General features: G+C 60.1%; 1 protein-coding gene across 2 annotated transcripts in view; it reads left to right on the forward strand.

Moving 5' to 3' along the window:
• The window catches only part of IQSEC1 (IQ motif and Sec7 domain 1), a 40,641-nt gene that overhangs the window by 18,977 nt on the left and 1,208 nt on the right, over window positions 1-20,456 (forward strand). Inside the window, exons 4-11 of one of the 2 annotated variants that reach the window (XM_021715655.1) lie at window positions 1,565-1,687; window positions 3,230-3,396; window positions 7,822-7,961; window positions 8,465-8,494; window positions 10,070-10,195; window positions 11,621-11,720; window positions 13,963-14,124; window positions 14,824-15,000. In XM_021715655.1, coding sequence (XP_021571330.1) covers window positions 1,565-1,687; window positions 3,230-3,396; window positions 7,822-7,961; window positions 8,465-8,494; window positions 10,070-10,195; window positions 11,621-11,720; window positions 13,963-14,124; window positions 14,824-15,000 — 1,025 coding nt within the window. Of the gene's footprint in view, window positions 1-1,564; window positions 1,688-3,229; window positions 3,397-7,821; window positions 7,962-8,464; window positions 8,495-10,069; window positions 10,196-11,620; window positions 11,721-13,962; window positions 14,125-14,823; window positions 15,375-20,456 lie in introns of those variants that run through there. The other variant, XM_021715654.1, reaches the window with a different exon arrangement.

The following is a 20,456-nucleotide window of genomic DNA, read 5'->3' on the forward strand; positions in this document are numbered from 1 at the left end:
GGTCCCAGGAGCGTGTGGCCATCTGTTGCCCAGGGCCAGGCTGCGTCTGCATCTGCCATCTCTGCTGCTTTCCTGAAAGGTGGTGGTGGGCACTGCTGCCTTCTGTGTTTCACGGTGAGGAAACCGAGGCTTTGAAGGCCCTGTGCGCTCCCTGCCACAAACACAGACTCAACACACACCCCCCCGCACGTGCGGCCACCCCCCCCACACGTGCGCTCGGAGGGAGCTGTGGCCTCTGGCACTGGCTGGAGTGTGGCAGACCCCCGGCAGAACGCCCGCACCCTTCCTTGGCCAAGCACATGCAGCCCGTGCATCTTTCTCCCCACCCGGTGCTTCTGTTCCTGCCTCGTCTGCAGAAACGCACTGGATGCAAATTGCTGTGAGGCTCCGGGGAAGCCCATCAGCTCCTTGGTGAATCCGTTCAGCTCCCATCTTCCACCCCCTGTGGCCATCCCTGCGCCATCCCCACGCCCCTCCAAGCCGGTCCCGGGTCCGTAGGAAATCCGCACATTGTTCTCAGGTCAGAAAACAGCAGCGTCCTTAGGAAGTGTGAGCCTCCCAGCCCACCTCCCTTGGGCAGCTACTCCATTCTGGCCAGGAGTCTTCACTGCTCCCTGCAGCCTCCTCCGGGGCTGTTGCCCAAGAGACCTTAAGCACCACGATAAGGGTAGGGGCGGTCCCAGCTCGTGCCTGAGCCCATGCACCTGGGGGGAGTGGTCCTGGGAGAGGCGGCTAGGCCCTGGATGGCCAGGCCTGTGCCCGGTGAGAGTAATCATGGCTTCATTACAGAGGGAACCGGAAACCTGAGGCTGCTGGCGGGAAATGTCCCGGCCCTCGGGGTTCCTGGTGCAGACCCCACCTTCTCTGTTCAGGGGTCACCATAGGAGACACTGGAAGGGTGTGCTGGGCGTTGGGCCAGGAGAGGAATGTGGCTGGTTAGAAACTGTTCACCAGCCACCTCTCCAGGCTCTGCCCTGCAGGTGAGGGTGGCGTTGCCCCCCCAAGATGCCCCTGCAAGACACCTGCAAAACCCAGCCCACCGTCCCCCATTCTCAACGTGAGAAGACAGGCTTTTGGGGAAGGCTGGTGCCCTGGGCCCACCTTTCTGTGTCATGCAAATGGTAGGACTCATCCTTCCTCGCAGAAGGAGAGAAGCCAATTTGCAGGAATGTCTGCCGCAGGCTGCTCTGATGGCTGTGCTTAAGCATGTTTGTCTCTCGAGAAGGCCCCCATCCAGAAGAACCATATGCGCTGCCCCCCGTGGAAAACTGCACATGTAAACATAAGCGCAGCGTTTCTTACAGTTTCCAAGGGTCCCAGGCTCCCCGGGAGCTGGAGCGCTCTTTGGTGTGTTCTGAAGGGTTCTTGGCTGCTTGGACAGAGCTCTGTGGAGGACCCTCCCAGCCCACAGGCAACCCGTCTGCACGGCTCTCGGGGACGGCCCTTTGATGCCCCACACTCTTGAGGCTCATGCTCTGGCACCTGAGGGGAAGGCGGAGGGCAGGGTGTGTCACCCCTCCCAGGGCTGAGGCCACTTAGGCGGGGCTGTCTGTCTCTGTTCCAGCTGTGTGGTGGACGAGATGGACTTCTCTGCCATGGAGCTGGACGAGGCCCTCAGGAAGTTCCAGGCGCACATTCGCGTCCAGGGAGAGGCCCAGAAGGTGGAGCGGCTCATCGAGGCCTTCAGGTTGGGTCCCGGGCGTTCAGGCGGGGGGCTGTGTGGTGCTGGGCGAGCGTCCCCGGCTGCAAGGCCCGAGCACCCCTCATCTCTGTCGCCCGGCAGGGTCCGGTGTGCGTGAATGTTGCTTTGGGGGCGCTCAGAGCGACCCCTCCTGCCTTCCAGGCACGGTGCCGGGCTGCTTACAGCCATCATGGGGATGAGTGGGGTGGAGGGGACAGGGTTTCTTATTGCAACTGTGAAGGTAAGGCAGCTGGAGTAGGAAGAGGTTCGGATTCTGACTGTTCAGCCAGGATTTTGAGTGTTCTGCCTTCCTTCAAATCCTTGCTAGTTGGCCCTTCATCCTGAGCCTGTCTAGTCTTTCATGTGTTCATTCTCAAGGAGCAGTCAGCCTGTCACAGTGACTCAGGGCACAAGCCCTGTAGCCAGTTGGCCTTGTTCAGTCCCCAACTCCACCGCTTACCAGCCTTGTGACTTTGTGCTGGCTACCTCACCTCTCTGTGCCTCTTGCTCACCTGTGGAGCTAGCAGTAGCATGTACCATCTGGGGGGAGGCCAAGTGGAGCGGCCTAAGATGTGTGGACATACCTAACCTAGTGCCTGGCACGACGGTGAGCCCACCGTTGAGGTCAGCTGTTATGACAGTCATTTATTCTGGAACTGCCTGACGACTGGCGATGTTGGAGTCCCTGTGCCCAGTGTTGGGCACGGGAGATACGAATCAGCTGCTGACCCAGTCCTCTGGGCTCAGGGCTGGTGGTGGGGTCAGGAGGATCGAGGGCACGAGGGGGCCAGCCCCAGGGCCCTGTGAGCAGGCAGTGTCCAGCCACTTCCTTTCAGGCAGGCTTCCGAGAGGGGTGGCACCGAGCCAGACGGGCAGGACCGAATTACAGCCCTCTGGCATGTAGCCCTCGGCCGCGGTGCTCTGCCTGCTCCTCTGCCCTGCCCCTGCTTCTTCTCACCCGTCCTTCCTCAAGGCTGCGGGTGGAGGTGGTGGGGATCAGGGCATGGGAGTGGCAGTGGCAGGGGGAACCGAAAGCGCATGACTCGGTGAGGCCAGGCGAGTTGGCCAGCCTGCTGTCTCAGCTGCTGAAACTGAGGTCCCGCCTTAGCCATGGCCGAGACGGGGCGCGGTGTGGCTTCCTCTGAGCAGGCGTGGAGGTGGTCCGGACCCTTTACGCAAGGTCCTGGAGGGCATCCCCACTCCAGGCCGGCGGGAGACGGGCCCAGCCTGCAGGTGCCCACCCACATTCACTCACCTCAGTGGCTGAACTTAGTGGTGTGGCTGCTCCGAGCTCCCAGGGAGCTGGGAAACGCAGCCTCCCCGGGCAGCCGTGTGCCCAACTGAACTCAGTCGTGGAAGAGACTGCAAGTATAGGAGGGCACGCGGATCGTCAGGGCGGGCGCTGCCAGGCGAGCGTGATCCCCCCACCGGGTGGAGGAGCCGAGGCTCGGGGGCACGTGGCAGCCCCAGCTGGCGGGCAGGGGCCAAGCGCGTGGGGGCCGTCGGACGGGCTGCACCACGGCCCTGACACGCCCCCTCCGGCCTCAGCCAGCGGTACTGCATCTGCAACCCTGGGGTGGTGCGGCAGTTCCGGAACCCAGACACCATTTTCATCCTGGCCTTTGCCATCATCCTGCTCAACACGGACATGTACAGCCCCAACGTCAAGCCCGAGCGGAAGATGAAGCTGGAGGACTTTGTCAAGAACCTCCGAGGTGAGCCGTCCCCCGGGGGGCAGGCCGGGCAGGTACCCCAGGCGGGGCTGTGAGGCAGCTTCGTGATGTGGAGCTGGGCCTCCGGGTGCTGGTGTCCGGCACGTGGCTGCCTTCGGAGCACAGCACGGGTGACCGGAGAAGGTACCGTGTGAAAAGCCCCCCATGGGGCACAGACTGCATGACACACGCCTGAGACTTGGGGTGTGGGGAACCCATGCTCCTGGGGAGGGACGCTGTTAGCCATCCTCCTCCGAGGAAACTGGCCGGCCCTTTGTGTGTGTGTTTCCAAAGAGAGCCTTACATCATCGCCGTAATTGGAAAGCTAGTAGCATCTGCCACATGTAGAAGGTTTAATCAAAAAATAAATGCAGTGAAAAGGAGCAGTGCTAACAGTGCTGCCGAGGCCTGCCAACGACTTCCGGCCGCTGGAGCTGAGGCTGAGGCCTGAGGCCTCAGGCCTCTTGGGGAGACGAGCGTGTGCCGGGAGGCTTGGACGACGTGGTCACCAAGAAGTGAGACCTTCTTCTCCCCATGACTTTCTCCCAGGTGGCGCCTTGTCAGCGAAGGCGTGTCCCTTGTGTGTACACTGGAGTCCCTAGAAGGAAAGGGGCGGGGACTGCGCCCTCTGCGGGAGCACTGCGTGCGGGAGCTGAGGGTGACTCCGGGGCCCCATGTCAGAGAGAGAGAGAGAACACAGACTGAGCTGAGGTCCCTTTGCAAAGGGTGTCATAGTTCTTTAAAAGACAGAAGAGCTGATCTGAATCAAGTCCAACTTTATAAGCTTGTTGAGCCATCAAACAACTTAAAGTTCTTCACTTTTCTCCTTTATTTTTATAAAGCAGTGGCTTTGTCATCCCTTCTCCTTGGACTGAATGTTTCTCCCAGGGAGTATCTCCCGCTTCTCCCCAGCGGTCCTGCTGGGGGTTTTAAGGCGTCCTCGCCTGCCCCCTGCTGGTCGGTTCTGCTGTAGCAGGACAGCGAAAGAAACACCCCGATGTTTCCCCAGCAGAGAGGCCACCAGGATGGCCTGGAGCTTGACTCCAAGACCCGAGTGGTCTCCGCCCATTCCTCTTGGAAGCAGCAGGGGGCCTGGGCTGGCCGAGGTGTGGCTTGGAGCCCACAGACTCATGGGCGGCCGTGGCCTGCACTGAGCATGTGCCCCACTGCTGAGTCTGATGGGACCGCAGGACCCAAGGTGGGTCATATCTGTGGCTGCTGGGAAGCCAAGGAAGCTGGGAGCTCATTAGGGGCAAATCATCTCACCAGGAGAGAGTGGAGGCCAAAACAGGCAGGTTAGTGGTGCAGGAGATGGAGCTAAAAAGCCCACGTTGCCTCCTGTCTACCCTGGGGCCTCTCCTGTCTCGAGCCTCTCTCTCCGTAGAGCCGAGCCGGATTCTAATGGTCACAGAGTCTCACGTGACCCCGGAAGAGGCCAGCCGCTCTGTCCCTGCCAGGAAATCGGGCTGTGTGCTGCATGCTGTTGGCAACCCAGGAGAAGTTGGAGGGTTTTTGTGATTTTTTTTTTTTTTCTGGCTTTGGAACCTCACCCTTGTAACCTGGGACTCCCCTGTATGAGAACTAACAGGAGGAGCCAGAATTGATTCCCCAGAGAAGGTGCTGAGTCAGAGGTTTGCCAGTCAGCAGCCCTCATGGCAGTGGCTCTGTGGTTTGTGTCTGGGGGATGGGGTGGTATTAGTGTCCCCACTTCCCAGGGCAGCGACTGAGCATCTCGATCTCGGGAAGCAAGCTGCTGGTCCTGTCTCCAAAGCCTGGGCTATTCCAAATCACCTCTTTTCAAGCCAGGAATTTGGGAGTGCTCTGTCTCATCTTTCTTAGACTTCAGAAGGAGCAACCGAGGCTCAGAGGTCCTGGCCTAGGGTCACACATCAAGTGAACTGCAGAGGGAGGAGGGGTCCTGGTTCCCTAAGCCAGGCTGGCACTCTGTGCCAAGCACATGTTCAGCTTGTTTTTGAGAGGAAAATCTCCAGCCCCGCCCCCAACACACATTCTCTCTGGAATCCCTCACTCCGGTTTATTCAGTGGGTCCAGCAGCTGGAGAGCCCCCGGAGCCTGAGGATGGGTGAAGGAGGACTAGCTCACCGGCATGGAAGCCAGATAAGGAGTATTTTCCTCTCTCTTTTTTTTTTTTAGTTGGAGTCTCACTGTGTTGCCCAGGCTAGAGTACAGTGGCATAATCACGGCTACCTCAGTCTTGGAGCCTCTGGATGCAGGCGATCCCTCTGCCTCAGTCTTCCAAGTAGCTGGGACTATAGGTGCTTACCACCACATTAATTTTTTGTTTGTTTTATTGTAGGGATGCAGTCTTGCCATGTTGCCCAGGCTGGTCTCAAACTCCTGGGCTCAGGCAATCCTCTCGCCTCAGCCTTCCAAAGTGGTGGGATTACGAGGGTGTGAGCTACTGTACCCGGCCTATATTTTCCTTTTATTAAAACTTATTTTAAAAATTTAAGTGTATTTTTTGAATGGGTATTATCTTTGCATAGTTTGAAAACCAAAAAGTAACACAATCCAGCAATTGTGCTCCTTGGTGTGTTTTTCAAATGAACTGAAATCTTGGGCCTACGGAAAACCTGTCTGCAGTGTTCACACCACTAAGGTGCACCTGACTAGGCAGTTTTATTTCTAGTTGTGAAAATGGACAAGTCAATTGCAGGTAAGTAAACTGTATGACATCCAAACAGTGGAACACTATTCAGTGCTAAAAAGAAAGGAGCTATCAACCATAAAAAGACTTGAAAGAAACTTTAAGTGCACATGATTAGGTGAAAGAATCCAATCTGAAAAGGCTAAAGTGTGTGATTCCATCTCTATGACAGTTTGCAAAGGCAAAGCTACAGAAACAGTGAAAGGGTCAGTGGTTCCCAGAGCTAGGAGGGGGAGAAAGAATAGGGAAACAGAGGGGATTACTAGGGCAGCAGAACTCTTCTGTGAGATGCTGCAACTGTGGACATGTGCTATTATATACATTGTCCAGCCCTACACAATGTACATCAAGAGGGAGCCTTCGTGTACATATGGACACTGAGTGATCATGACGTGTCCATGCAGGTTCATCCCTTGTAAAAAAAGAAAAATGGACCCCTCTGGTGGGGTGTTTGTAGTGGGTAGGCTGTACGTGGGTGGGGGCAGAGAGCACATGGGAACTTTCTACATTCTGCTCAATTTTACGGTGAACCTAAAACTGCTCTTAAAGTCTATTTTAAAACAAAAGTCCCAGAAAGTACTAAAAGTCCCAGAGTTTCCCCCTGCCCCCGCCCCGGTCACACCCTCTGCCCCGGAGGTCGTCAGCAGCGCTCTGCTCAAGCAAGTTCAAATGCACATGGGTGGTTTTGCCCTCTTCTGCTCTAACCTTGCTTTACCCATTTACTCAAGTCCCGCATCAGTTCACTGTGGCCTGCCTCTGTGTTCCCAGATGGTGCATAGTAAGTAACTTGGGCTGGTGTAGGCTGATTGTTTGACAGTCCCCTGCTAATGGGCACCTGGGTTACTTCCAGCCCTTGACTCCTTGGAGACAGAGCTGCAATGTATAAGCTGGTATGTGTCTCATTTCTCATGGGATAAGTCCCCTAGGTGCAGTCAGTGGCCAGAGGGCATTAGCACTTGTATGTTGACAGGTGCTGTCTGATTGCCCATCCTGGGGCTGGCCCCTTTCCCCACCCTGCCATCGGGCATGTGAGGGCCCACCTCCCGCAGCCTTGCGGCCCTTGGATCTGTTGCCAGTTGGAGGAGGGAGATGGATCTCAGTGGGAGGCGAGTTGGCATTTCCCTTGTGAGCTCAGCTCAGTTTCTTCTCTCACAGCCGTTTTTCAGGTGGTGTAGGAGATAGGGCAGGTGCTGGTGGCTAGAGCAGCTTAGGTGGAATCCTGGCCCCTCGCCTCTGCCCACGTGATGTGGGGCGGCGACAGCACCCACTGCCGTGCTCACCTCGAGCACCTCCCCAGCCTGGCACGCCAAGGCCCCCTCGTTCTCCTGGCCTCTGTTACAGAGAAGGACACCGGGCTTGGGAGACACGTCACTCCCCTTGGGCACGCAGCTGGGAAGGGACAAAACGAGGACTTGGTCCCAGGTCTCTCAGCCCAGGCTCAGAAACCCCAGCTTCCCCACACCCCCGCGTCCACTTCCCTACCTGTGAGAATGGGAACCGCATGCCTGCTTCACAGGCTGCTGTTAGGATGGAGCGAGTTGGTATTTACAAAGCCCTCGGGACACAGCTGAGAAGATGGCTGGGCCTCGCTTGTAACCTGCTGGCCCTGCGGGCTGGAGACCCCGGGCGATCTGTGATTGGCTGGAGCTGCTCGTAGCTGTGGGCCTGAAAGGTCTTTGGGGACAGGTGGAAGGCTCACTGCTCTGGCCTGCCTCAGACCGGGGGCCCCGCCTTGACATCCAGCCACTCCCCTGGCCCAGGTGTGGATGATGGCGAGGACATTCCCCGGGAGATGCTGATTGGGATCTACGAGCGGATCCGGAAGCGAGAGCTGAAGACCAACGAGGACCACGTGTCCCAGGTGCAGAAGGTGGAGAAGCTCATTGTGGGGAAGAAGCCGGTATGTCGTGGCCCCGGGCTGCCATTCCCATGGGCTGCCTGGGAGGCCTTCTCGCCCACCCCACCCCCCTCTGTGTGGCCCCAGCAAGCCACCACTCCAGCCGCTGGCCTCAAGGCCATTTGGAACGAGTCTTCTTCCAGGCAGGCCTGGTGATTCTAGCAGGGGCTGGGGTGTCTCTAAGTGGCTCCTCTCGTATTTGGGGATAGCAGCCATTTGCTCTGGGTTGCATCGGAGGAGAACCAAGGCCCCTCGTGAGCGGACAGGCCAGGCGTGGGCATGGCTCAGCTCCGGGCCCCCGACTCTGGTGGGCTTTCCTTGTGGCCTAGGAACCCCGCAGAGCCCCTCAGGGACCTCTGCTGACAAGAGCGGGGCCCCCACGTCCTGGCAGGTGGAACTCGAGAGGAGGCGTGCGGCTGTGCATCTCCGGTTTGCTCCCTGGAGGGGCCTGGGTGTGTCTTTGCAACATTAATGCCCTTTTTTGTTTGTGTCACGTTTTCCCATAGATCGGATCCCTGCATCACGGGCTTGGCTGTGTAAGTATTCCTCCGCTTGGATGTTCCAGCTGAGAGCCAACCCTGGAGAGGCTTGCTGTCCTCAGCCCTCTGCGGCTTCCCAGGTTCCCAGAGCCAGAGTTCTGGCTGCTGGCATTCATTTCTGGGGCACAAAGGATTCTGGCTTTTGTCGTTGCCTCACCTTGACCCTCCGCAGTCCCTGAGGCCCCAGTCAGGCAGGGAGGCCGTGTGGCTAGGCCAAGCGTGGCGAGACGCCTGCCGCCTTCTTGCCTGGGCTCTATTGAGCCCTGGCCCCCAGCCCCTGTGCCTGAACCGGGCCACCTGGTGTGGCTTCTGCATGCTCTGCCTGCTGCCCCATGCTCTGGGCCCTCACACCCACACCCAGACTCTCCCAGGGCTGCCCCGCACCCCAGGACCACCATGGCCGCATCCCACACGCCCTGGAGCGCACATGCACATGGCGGGCCCGCCCTCGGGGGTCTGGTCTCAGCCCTCGGCCCACAAGCCGCTTTGCCGACCCTCCCCTTCGCGGCCGTTCCCAGCGGGAGACCGAGAGCCAGCGCCTGCCCAGCCCACCCTGTCCCTGCACCTCATCCTGCATCCTCTCTCCTTCAGTGTCGCTCGCTGAGCCTTCCAGGCTGGGCCGTGCTTTTCCTTTTCCCGCCTCTGGGCTTGTCCCCTGATGTGCTGAGCTCAGGCAGCCCGCCTCAGGGCAGCCCAGGCAGAGTCTCCCCGGCCCCGTCTTCAAGGGCATCGGCTCCAGTGCATCCCATGTCTTTACTAGCTCGCCCCTCTCCGTGTGGGCCTGTGTCCTCCCAGAGCGGGGCCTGGCCTGGCTGGTGGTTTGTCCCCTCGGGCCTGAGACGCTGGCCACCTTTGGTCAAGCCTGGAGGTGGCTTGAACTGCGGCAGGGCTGAAGGCCTCGTGTGAACCCATGGTGGGCGTGTGCAGGGGCAGGTGCGCAGAGCAGAGGATGAGGCCAGGGCAGTTCCCACAGAGTGTCGGCTGCTGCCTCCGGCTTCCCTCAGGGTCTTTCAAGCATTAGGACTGCTGGAATCTTCTGGCGAGGCCTAGAAGAGTGGGAAAAATCCTGAGGTCTAGAATTAGACCCTGGATGTACAGTGCTTGCTTTTGCCGGATTACTCAAGCTCTTTGTGCCTCATCTTGAGTAAATTCTCTGGAAAGACTTTTTGCAGGGATAAATGGACTTAGGTGTGCGACTGGCACATTGTGGGTACTCTGAAAATGTGACCCCCTCTCTGGCCAGTAGTTCCCATGTGAGTGTGATGTTTTAAGAAGTCTGGTGCTTGCCCGAAAGAAGGAAGGGGGGGTCTCAGCAGAAGCAGGGGCACTTCCCATGGTTCTCTATGAAACAGGGGCAGGGGATTTTGGAAGACAGCTCCCAGGACAGAGTGGGGAAATTGCTGGCAGCCAGAAGATGCATCTGCCTGGCACGGTGGGCGGGGGAAGGTGCTTTCGAACACGAAGCCTGCAGGCTGATTTTTCTAGCTCGGAGGGCTGGACTTGTTCTCTGCAGCCCGCAGTGCCCCAGAGAGGGTTTGGGTGGCCACAGCAGGACGGCCTCTTCCCGCACAGGTGCTCTCTCTGCCCCATCGTCGCCTGGTCTGCTACTGCAGGCTCTTCGAGGTTCCAGACCCAAACAAACCCCAGAAGCTTGGACTGCATCAGCGAGAAATCTTCCTGTTCAACGACCTCCTGGTGGTACGTGGCCCACCCGTGGGGCCCTGTGGCCGAGCGCCTTGGTATTGGGTGCCCTGGGTCTCCATCCAGCCGTGTGTCAGCATGGGGTGAGATGTGCACGTGCGTGGGGTGGGGAAGGGAAGTTTGTTTACAAGGAGAACAGTGGACGTGGATGCCTGTGGAAACGAGACTTTGTTGGCTGTGGCCAAGTCGAGGGGCAACTATGGCTTCAGCCCCAGCTGTCTGCATAGCCGCAGTGATGTCAGCAGAGCTCCTTGTGGTATCTGCACCTCTGTGCGGTGCAGGGCCTTTCTTAGAGGCCTGTCCAGGAGGGAGAGAGGGCCCCAGCAGTTCCTGGCCTAACCCTGTCTATTCAGCACCCAGCCAAAGCCTCTTCCTAGATCGAACTGAGGTCTCAGGGTTAATCCCCCTTGCTTGCTGTGGTCAGGCCAGTGCAGTGCTTTCTGATTGGCTAGACCTGGGTCAGAAGACCCACCCCTTGGAACTGGGAGTACAGTCTGGTCCCCCAGGGCTAACAGTCTTAAGGGTAACTGGGGTCCACAAAGGAAAATTGAGGAGCTCTTGCCAGAAACAAGGTGGCATGGATGCTAGCCAGGCAGGGATAGAGATGCCCACATCAGACAGAAGGGAGAACTTGTGCTTGATTGGATGTGAAGATTGGTTTTTCCTCTCTTGTTACTGAGGCTGAAGTTTGGATATGTCGGTTCAAATCGTTTATTAAGAGCCCTTGGCCTTGAGCACGTCCCTTCACAGCTCTGAGCCCTAGTTCCTCCTTGGCATGGTGAGTCCCTCAGAGAGTTGCAGTGGTCGTGAGGTTCTTTCTTGGGGCCGGGCATGTGCCACACATAGGGGGGCTGTAAGCTCCGCCTCCTCCTTTCATCCCAGCCTTTGGCTGCCAGACTGGAAATTCCTTCCCTTACCTGCAACCAGCATGGCAGCCAGGCACCATGGTGGGGCCTTGGCAGTGGTACAGGGATATGAGACTAGCCCAGGGGCCATGCCCACTGCGGGGTGTCATCAGTTTTGGCCCTGTAGTTTGGTTGTTCCCGAGAGAGGAAGCCATGGCTTTTTCCTGGGGTCAGTGCTGCTGAGCACTGGCTCCCTATTTCTGTCCTCCATGGTGCCGAGCCCCAGATGTGCGCGCCTTACCTGACTTGGAAAAGGTGCCTGAGAGGGCTTTGTGTGGTCACGTGCCTCTCTGCCGTGTTGTGGGGTCTTGCCGCCAGCTAGGATGGCGTTGGGGGCCTGCAGGGACAGGATCCAATGTCCACGTCTCAGTGTGAAAGGGCACGCTTCCCGCCCCTTGCCGGCTTGTCCCTGCCCCAGAGCCTTTTGACTCTGAACTCTGAGAGAGTCTTTGGGCTGGAGGCCGCAGGCAGTCACTGTTGCGGACGCCATGACTCAGCTCTGTCTCTGCCCACCCAGGTAACCAAGATCTTCCAGAAGAAGAAGAACTCGGTGACATACAGCTTCCGGCAGTCCTTCTCCCTGTATGGCATGCAGGTCCTGCTCTTTGAGAACCAGTGTGAGTCTGCCCCTGGGGTTGGCCCAGAACAGCCCATGACCCCGGCAGGCTCTTGGTCTCCTGGCTGCTTCTAGGACGGAGCCTGGGGGGAGAAAGGGTGGGCACTGGGAGGCTTCTTCATTCCTCCTTTACCCACAGAGAGCACACTGCAGGGTAGGAATCCCAGCGAGCGATCGGCATTAGGAAGAGTTTCATGACATTGCATTGATGCTGATGAGTTTACATTCCTAGTCTGCTTCTTCCAAGAAACAAAACCTCATAATTTATGGTAGAAATGGATTGGCTTCAGCCAGTTGTTGATAGAGAAACACGGAGTAAATAGTCGAAGTGATGCGCAAATGTGGCCTAAGACAGAGGAAGCCACTCCCTGAGCAAGCCTAGATGCGCGGAGCTGAGGCCCCGTCCAGGTTCGGATCCGAGTCAGGCGCTCGGCAGCGGTGTGGCGGGGATCCTTGACCCCGTGGGCCTCTGTTCCTGGGGCTGTAGAGTGGGGGTGGCAGCAGGGACGCCTCCAAGCGGGAGTGAGCTCTTCCTCGCAAAGCCCCTGCGTGATCCTGGCACGCCGTGAGTGCTTGGTGCGGGTGGGGTTTGTGCACTGCTGGAGGATCTTCTCGGGGTTCTGGGACCGCCGCAGCCTTGGGCGAGTTTGGGGTATGCTGGCTCATCCCCGCAGCCCTCCACGGGCCTTTGCTTTGGACCTGGCTCCTCTGCCCGCCCACCCCTTCTCCTGCCCCTCCTTCGCCCCTGCCCTGTCAGAGGCCCTCCCGGGCTGGGTGGCGGGGTCTGCTGCTCTGTGCGTTCTGGAGTGGCCTGATGGGAAGGGGCTCACATGGAGTGAGCGGTAGGGGTCCCTTACTGTCTCGGGTTGTCACCATCTCCATCGATCCAGACAGCCTTCCACCTACAGTCCCAAGAGTGTCAGGAACCTGAAGCCGGGCCGTGCAGAAACACGGGCCTGAGAGCCTGGATCTGGGCCTCTCTGCCCAGTCTCCGTCCTTGGTGGGACGGGGGGCGCCTGCACTCCATGTGCGCCCTCCTCCTCACACTCCCACAGGAGCCCGAGAGACCTGCCCTGGGCCACTCCCCGCTCCCGCTCTGTCTACCCACACCGGGCTGGAAGTCAGGCCTTGCCTTGGTGTCCCACCCACGTGCCCGGGGAGGGTGCCGGCCCCACTGTCCTGACCAGCAGCAGCCTGCTCTCTGAAAGGGTGGTGTTCGCCCTCCTCCTGGGGGAGGGGGAAGCGTTCATGAGGTCCTGCAGCAGAGCTCCCAGCTGGGAGCCGGGACCACGGTGAGGCCTCGAGGCAGAGGCTGCACCCGGGTCATGTGTGGATTGCCAGGGCTTGGCCCGAGAGCCTGGACACTGGCAGGGGCCGACCCTGCAGTAGCGAAGTGCCTTCATGCTCGAGTCTCAGACTGGCAGCCCGTGGGCAGTTGCGGCTCAGTTATGTTGGTGTGGTTTGCACATAAAACTTGTTGAGCCTATCTTTTAAACTGCACATCAAATTCAGATACTGTCGGGCTTCTCCAAAGACAAAGATGAGAACACTAGACACATGTGCCCCCGTGGCAGTGGTGCGCTGCACGTGCACACACACACCAGCACTCTTCAGCCGCTGCTGTCCAGCTGCCCTGCCTGGCGGGGGCGAAGGCGACTTGGCCTTAGAGCGAGAGCCCTCACACATCCACTGGCGTGCTCGGTGACTCCCGCTGCAGGGGGCGCCACTGCCAGGCGACCAAGGTCTCGGGAGCCCTGAGAGCCAGGAGGTGGCACCAGGCAGGTCTGGGCACAGGGTGCGTTGGAAGTGGGGTGCCCATAGCTGCCGTTTGGGAGAGGACAGCACTCACTCTGTTGTCCAGAATTTTCTGAAGTGGCTGGCTGGACAGGGCACCTCGCCCAGCTCAGGATGCCACCTCTGTCCTCTGGGACTCTGCCCTGACAGAGTGGCCAAGGACAAATAAAGGCCTGGCCTGCAGCCTGGGGAGGAATGAGGGACCTGGCAGCAGGCCCCTCAGATGGGCCACGACTGCCCCGAACCTACGTGGGAAGCAGCACAGCCCCAGGTCGGGAGATAAAGCTGTTTCACGGCCCTTCACTCTGCCACTGCTGAGACCAGGCTCTGGGCACTTCTCTCACACCCGTGCAGAACTCAGCCTTATCATAATTTTCTTGGCCAGAGAGGAGACTGCAGAGAACACACTGAGATCCCCGGGCCTCCTCCCCTCTCCTTCCCCTTTGCAGACTACCCCAATGGCATCCGGCTCACGTCTGCTGTCCCCGGAGCGGACATCAAAGTGTTAATAAACTTCAACGCTCCCAACCCTCAGGACCGGAAGAAATTCACTGATGACCTGCGGGAGTCCGTCGCCGAAGTGCAAGAGATGGAGAAGCACAGGATAGAGTGTGAGTCCCAGACCTCCTGGTGTGGGGGAGCTGGTGGCCCCGCGGGACCAGGCAAAGTCACCCTCCATCCCGTGGTGGTGACGAGGCCGGAGACTGCGATGCCGCTCACGCCTCTGGCACCACCGAGATGAGGTGGCCTGACGGCTTTTCTGCTTTCCCCCACGTCCACACGAAGGCTGGCCTTCATTCCCAGGCCCCACCCTCGCTGTTGTCCATGGGGGTGCCTGGGAGGCCTCTGGGCTCCTTGGCCACCTGTGGCAGGAGCAGCCAGAGCTCTGGAGCCGAGCTCTCTGCCCTTCGGCATGATCCATATCTCGTCGTCTTCTGCACCAGGCTGCACTGACGGATTGCCGCCAAGGCTGTCCTCGGCCCCGCCTCTGCCTCCTGTGCAAGGCCCTGGCTGCCCCTGCTAACCTCCCAGACCCAGAAAGTCCTGGCCCTCCTGTCTGCTCCGGGCCTGGAGGGCGATTTACTTTCCTGCTGGTCCCAAGGTACTCTGACCTCGCCAGCCTCCCTCCCGGGGCCTCCTTTCTACCCTTTGGTCTAGGGCGGCATCGCTGTCGCTCCCCAAAGCAAGCCGTCCCTGTTTCGGGCAGACGGCGAGCCGGACGGTGCTCGCCCCAAACCCAAGGCCAGAGGCCCCTGCGTCGCTTACCCACCCCACGCTTCCCTCACCTGGCCCCACCTTCTCTGTTCCAGCTGAACTCGAGAAGCAGAAGGGCGTCGTGCGGCCCAGCATGTCCCAGTGCTCCAGCCTCAAAAAGGAGCCGGGCAACGGGACACTGGGCCGAGCCTGCCTGGACGACAGCTATGCCAGCGGCGAGGGCCTCAAGCGCAGCGCCCTCAGCAGCTCTCTGAGAGACCTCTCGGAAGCGGGTAAGAGCTTGGCCCAGAAGCACCTTCCAAGCCCAATGCACGCAGGACTCGGCTAGGGCGTCTGCCGTTGGGGCATGCGCTGGGCACCAGGAAGGGCCTGTGGTGGAGGCCGGCAGTGGTGGCAGGGCCCCGGAGGCGGAGGCCTGCGGGACTCCTGAGCCGAGACCTTTCCCAGCCAAAGCAGCACAGAGAGGGTGTCCCAGACAGGCAGAGGGAGAGGGGCCTTGTGCGGAGCAGCTGGGGAGGGCGACCGTTTTCCTTTTCTTCTCTTGGGTTTGTTTACTCCTTTGTTGTTGTGTAGAAGTCGCTCTAAGACAGAGCAAGCCAGGTGGGTGTGTCCCGTGTTCTCTGCGCTGCCATGTCCCCATGTTCTATGCTGATGAATGGAGTTGTGTGAAGCCCTCCAAGCAGTCTGGATCCCCCTTCCCCTGCTTCCAGTCTTGCTTTCCCTGCCGGGCCTCCTTTCCTGGGAAACCCGGTCTCTGTCCAGCCCAGAGGCCATCGCCATGGCTGCCGTAGCTGACTCCAGGGTGTCTGGGAAAGCCCTGAGGGAACTGTGATGGCAGTGGCTGTTTGTTTCTGTGTGTGTTTAATTTGCTGCCAGCCATTTAACCCTTAAGCCTTAAGTACCCCATGGGCCTCCCAGATGTCCAGGGATGGGGCCCCTTGAGCGCCAGGGAGCAGGGGGCTTCTACCGGCATCCTCAGCCCAACCTCTCTGCGCGGCCGGCAGGAGGAGTGAGGAGGTGCGGGCAGACCCCGCGGGCTGTCCGCCACCCCCCACCCCCGCAGCCTGCTTGCCTGTGGGTGCTGCCTGAGAGCGTAGAGGAGGGTGTGCTGCAGCCAGGCAGCTTCTTCCAGGAGGAGGCCCCAGGGGCTGCCTGGGGTGGTTTACCCGCCTTGCGGCACAGCAAGCAGGAGGCTGTGGGGAGACCCAGCACTCTGCCCCCACCCGGGAGCCTGGCATGACCCTTGTCTTGGGAAGAGCCTCCAAGGCTGCCCAGCCCGCCCCACCCTGCCTCAGGGCTCTGGCCCAGACCTGCCCGCCAGCAGCACTGCCTCCTTCAGCTTGTTCTGTTCCAGACCCTTTTTCTTTCTTTCTGATTTTTCGGTTTTTTTGAGTTGAGTTTCTTTTCCTTTGCTTTTGTTTTTTCGTTATTGTTATTACAATTTTTTTGCCATAATAAAAAACCAGAAATCCATTGCCAGTTGCCAGCATGAGGGTTTAACCCAGGGCTTCTCAACCTCGGCACAATTGACATTCTGGGCCAAGTGACTCTGCCCCGGGTGCTGTCCTGGGCGCAGCAGACTGTCTAGCAGCATCCCTGGCCTTTACCACGGCATGCCAGCGGTTCCTCTCCCAATCATGACAGTCATTGGTGTCTCCAGAAATTGCCAGGTGCCCCCTGGGGGGCAGAATCACCCCAGGTTGAGAACCACTGATTTTCCCAGGGGCCTTGTGAAATGCAGCTCAGAGTCCCTGGACTGTTGGGGCCTCTGTAGGCCGTGGCCAGGGCCTCTGTCTGAGTTGGTGCGATGCGGCAGACCCTGCCTCTCCCCTCCCGGACAAAGCCCCCAGAAGGCCTGGGGGCCCTGTCCAGCCCTGTCGGGTGGCAGTAGCTCTGGGGACCTGAGGCCCTTGTGGCTAGCCACACCCACCCCAGGTCCCCACAGTCAGGACCTCGCTGTCTGTTCTCTGTTAGAGCCACGTGCCCAGGCCCGTGTCCGCATGAGGGGTGGAGCCTTGAATGACGGCTGTTCTGATTAGGGTCACAGTTACCATTGTCATCTGAGGATTCTGAGCCAAGAAGGCCTGGACAGATTGAGTTATCTGGGCCTGCAATTAAAAGTGAAACCCAGGAACAGATCCCAGACCGCCCAGGAAGGTGGGGGCAATGCCAGGAGGGTGTTTAATCCAGGCAGCAGCCCAGGCCCCGGGTCAGGGAGAGGCCCCCTGCGACCTCCAGAGCGAGACGCAGTGTTGGCAGCCATCCTGGGCAGGTGCCGGGCTGGGCAGCCCGAGAGATGGGACTCCAAACTCTGGACCGGGTGGGGGCCCCGAGGTCCCCAGCAGCGGCGTGACCCCCTCACTCAGCATGGCTCTCCCACGCTGAGCCTGAGCTGGTGACAGCGGTGCACCTGTGGAGAGGACGTGAGCCCCGGGGCAGCACCCCCCTCCCTGGCTGGCGCGTCATCAGTCCTGGAGGCGGGTCCCTGAGAACAACTGCCCCGCTCTGCACGTCCACGTGCACCCAGGGAGGACCCACCACGGACGCGAAGCTGGGGCCGGTGAGGTGGCCACGAGCAGAGCTGGGGGAGGCCCCTCCACAAGCACCTCCGGGAGCCTCTGACATCCCAGGACTCAGAAGGAAGGCTCTGGCCCTGGCTGCAGCGCACGACTGTGTGCTCCGGCCCCAGTCTTCCTTGGGCAGGGCTAGCCTCTTGATGCTCCTTCCAGTGGCACGAGAGCCCTGCCTTCCCAACAGCAAGGACCCAGCCAGCACCGGGGAGCAGCGATGACCGGGCCTCGTGCCTGCCCCGGGTCAGTCGAGTCGTGGCTGGTGCTGGCCAGAGCCCCAGGGGCCCCCCTGCCGCTTCCCAGCCAGGCTACCCAGAACCGAGCCCCGTGGAGAGCACCTGCCTGCAGGAGTCACTACTCACGCAGGCGTCTGGCCGCTGGGTCCTGTGCCAGGGCAGCCCTGGGCAGCCTCGTCTGCGAGAGTGGCCAGCACGGGCAGGCACCAGTGGTGGGAGAACACAGCAGTGCCTGCTGCCGCGTGTGGAGCAGCCTGGGCCCAGCGAGAGGCCATGCTTCTGGTCGCCCCGGCCAGGCCACCCCCAGCACGCCAAGTCCACCAGAGCCCCTGGCACAGCGTCACGACTCCAGAGTCAGACTGCAGGAGCTGTCAGACCCTGGCCACACGACTCGTGGGCCTGGGTTTCCCCAGCCGCCATGAGAGAGTCACTGTCCGGAAGCCTCAGAGCATGGCTGGCTCAGTCGTAGCCAGTCAAGTATGCCTAGCCGTCATTTGTGCTGTGGTTGTCGTTCCCAAGCGAGGTCACCTCTCCAGCCCTGGCCCCGTTGAGGGTCACGGGACAAAGATCCTGCATGGGCCAGGGGACCAGCTGCATCCCCTCGCCACTTGGAGGCAGCAGTGAAGGCTGGGAGGAAGCGAGCTGGGAGCCCTTCCAGAAGAACGGCTCTGACTGGCTCCAGGCCTGGCCAGGAGAGACACCACCTGGGGCCGGCCTGTGTGCGCACACGTGTGGCACGGGCCACTCTCCGGGTGTGCCTGCTCCTCGCTGCCTATGTGTGTGCGAGGTGCCTGCACAGGGTTGCTGTGGGCAGGGGTGGTTGTGGGCGTGCGATGAGCACAGGACTCGAGGGCACACTGGGACTCAGGGCAGAGAGAGACCCTGGGGCCACCACTCTTGCCGTGCTGGTCAGGGATGTCGGAAAGGTCGGTTTAAAGACACCCAGCCACACGCAACACGGCCAAGTCAGAAGACTTCTACGTGTCAGCCAAGCAAGGCTTGAGGAAGAGAAACAGGGTTGGACTCAGCCCAGGGGTGGGGAGGGAACCACGTGGACCTGCAGCCCAGCACTCCGGCCTGGCCCAGCCACAGGAGGCTGTAGGACCCGGCAGGGCAGGCCATCTTCCCTCAGCTCCTGGCTTTTGGTAGTCGAGAGTTGATGCGGGAACTCTGGAAGCAGCAGATCCGGCCCTCAGCATTTCCACAGCACCCGGAGTGTCGACGGCCATGGCCACCCAAGAGGGGCGTGGAAGCAGGAGGTTGTGGCCACTCCACAGATGTGGGAACTGAGGTGTGGTCTGAGCAGGGCCAGGTGGGTCACATCCCCGCCAGAGAGCCTTTCTGGGAGGCTGGGCTCTGACTCTGCTCCGTGTGCCTTGGACCCTGCCCAGGGCAGGCAGGAAGGAAGGGCTCTTCTCACCCTGGCTGAAAGATGAGGAAATGATCCCCACCCCTCTTCCAGCTGGGAGAAGGACTGGGGTCCCACTTGGCCATCTTGGGTCCTGAACAGCTGGTGGGAAACCCTCCTGCCTCAAATCTGTGGTGGGTCCCCGTCCCAGGAAGGAGCTGAGGGTCATTTCCCACAAGCCAGAGCAGAGCAAGGCCTTCTGTTCACCCAGACCTCCCATCTGGGCCTGGGGGTTTGGGTCAGGAGACGCCCCCAAGTCTGTGTGTATGCCCAGGACCGAAGCCCGTCCCCAGACTCGGCCCAGCACACACGGATGACCACAGTGAGGCCCCAGACCCAGCCAGCTCCCGACCTAGTGCCGGTTGGTGACCCTGGCCTCGCTTTGAGGAGCCGCTGCTTTCACCCAGGCAGCTGGGCAAGGCGGACAACGGAGAGGCACACGGCAGTCTCCTGCGTCCTCCGTGGGGCCAACTCAGGGTGCAGTGTGGCCGTGCTGTCCGTCCTTTGAGGTGGGCGAGAGCAGGCCTGGGTGTGGATCCACGCCCTGGGAGAACGGGGCCTCAGTGTCCTTCTCCCTGACACGGACAGAGCGACCCCTGCAGGATGGTGAATGTGTCTAGCGAGCTGCCCAACTCGTGGCCAATGCCGCACAGACACAACCGTATGGAAAGTCAGGCTGAGGAGCCATTCCTCTTTCTTCCCATCCTCACTCCCAGAGAGCGGGCCAAGCTCAGGTCCCTGAGGCCAGGCCCCATCGTGGGCCGAGCTTGGAGTTCTGCAGAAATCCATGGAGAAGTCCTCTGAAGGGATTGTGGAGGGCTGGCTGGGCCTTGGGTGTCCAGATCCAAGAGGAAGACTCACTTTTCCTTGGACAGTCAGCACCTATTGAGCACCTACTGCGTTGAGAACATGAAGACGTCAGCAAGACTTCCTGGCTCAGGGCATACTTTGTGGCCTCCTGGGGGTGGCACCAGCAGAGGGGCCCTGGGCTGCGGGGCAGTTCAGCCAGGACACTGCACAAACTCAGCACCCAGCGGCAGCCAGGAGGGCAAGGGGACATGCAGTTTAGTCCCCCCAACTGTGAACCCACACCCTGCCAAGAAAGGGAAGAAATATGCGGGGGGGGGCGTATATGCACATGTAGATCTGAAGTCTCCTGGAAGGCCAGGCCACTGAGGAGCAATCACGCGGTGTTTGTGGCTCCTGCAGAGAAGCTGCCCTTACCCTGTCCCCTGTCCCCGCAGTCAGGGGTGAACAGTCCAGAGTTAGAGACAGCGGCCCAACTGCATGCACACCTCAGCTCCCAGTGGGGCCATGGCAAGACACATGAAGTCGGGGCTGGTTTTTAAAGAGGTGTTTTCTGGTTTGGGGTTTTTGTTGTTGTTTTTATTTTTACTTTTCTGGCTTTTTGAGAACTGACTTTGAAGTTTGTTCCTGCACTGCTGCCGGCTTCTCCACTCGGCCCCTCCACCGCCCCCATCTGGCTCCCGCAGGCAGGCGCACCCCGCCCCCCC

This window comes from Carlito syrichta, unplaced genomic scaffold, assembly GCF_000164805.1.
Source record: "Carlito syrichta isolate Samal-C Ts95f unplaced genomic scaffold, Tarsius_syrichta-2.0.1 Scaffold307250, whole genome shotgun sequence".
NCBI lineage: Eukaryota > Metazoa > Chordata > Mammalia > Primates > Tarsiidae > Carlito > Carlito syrichta.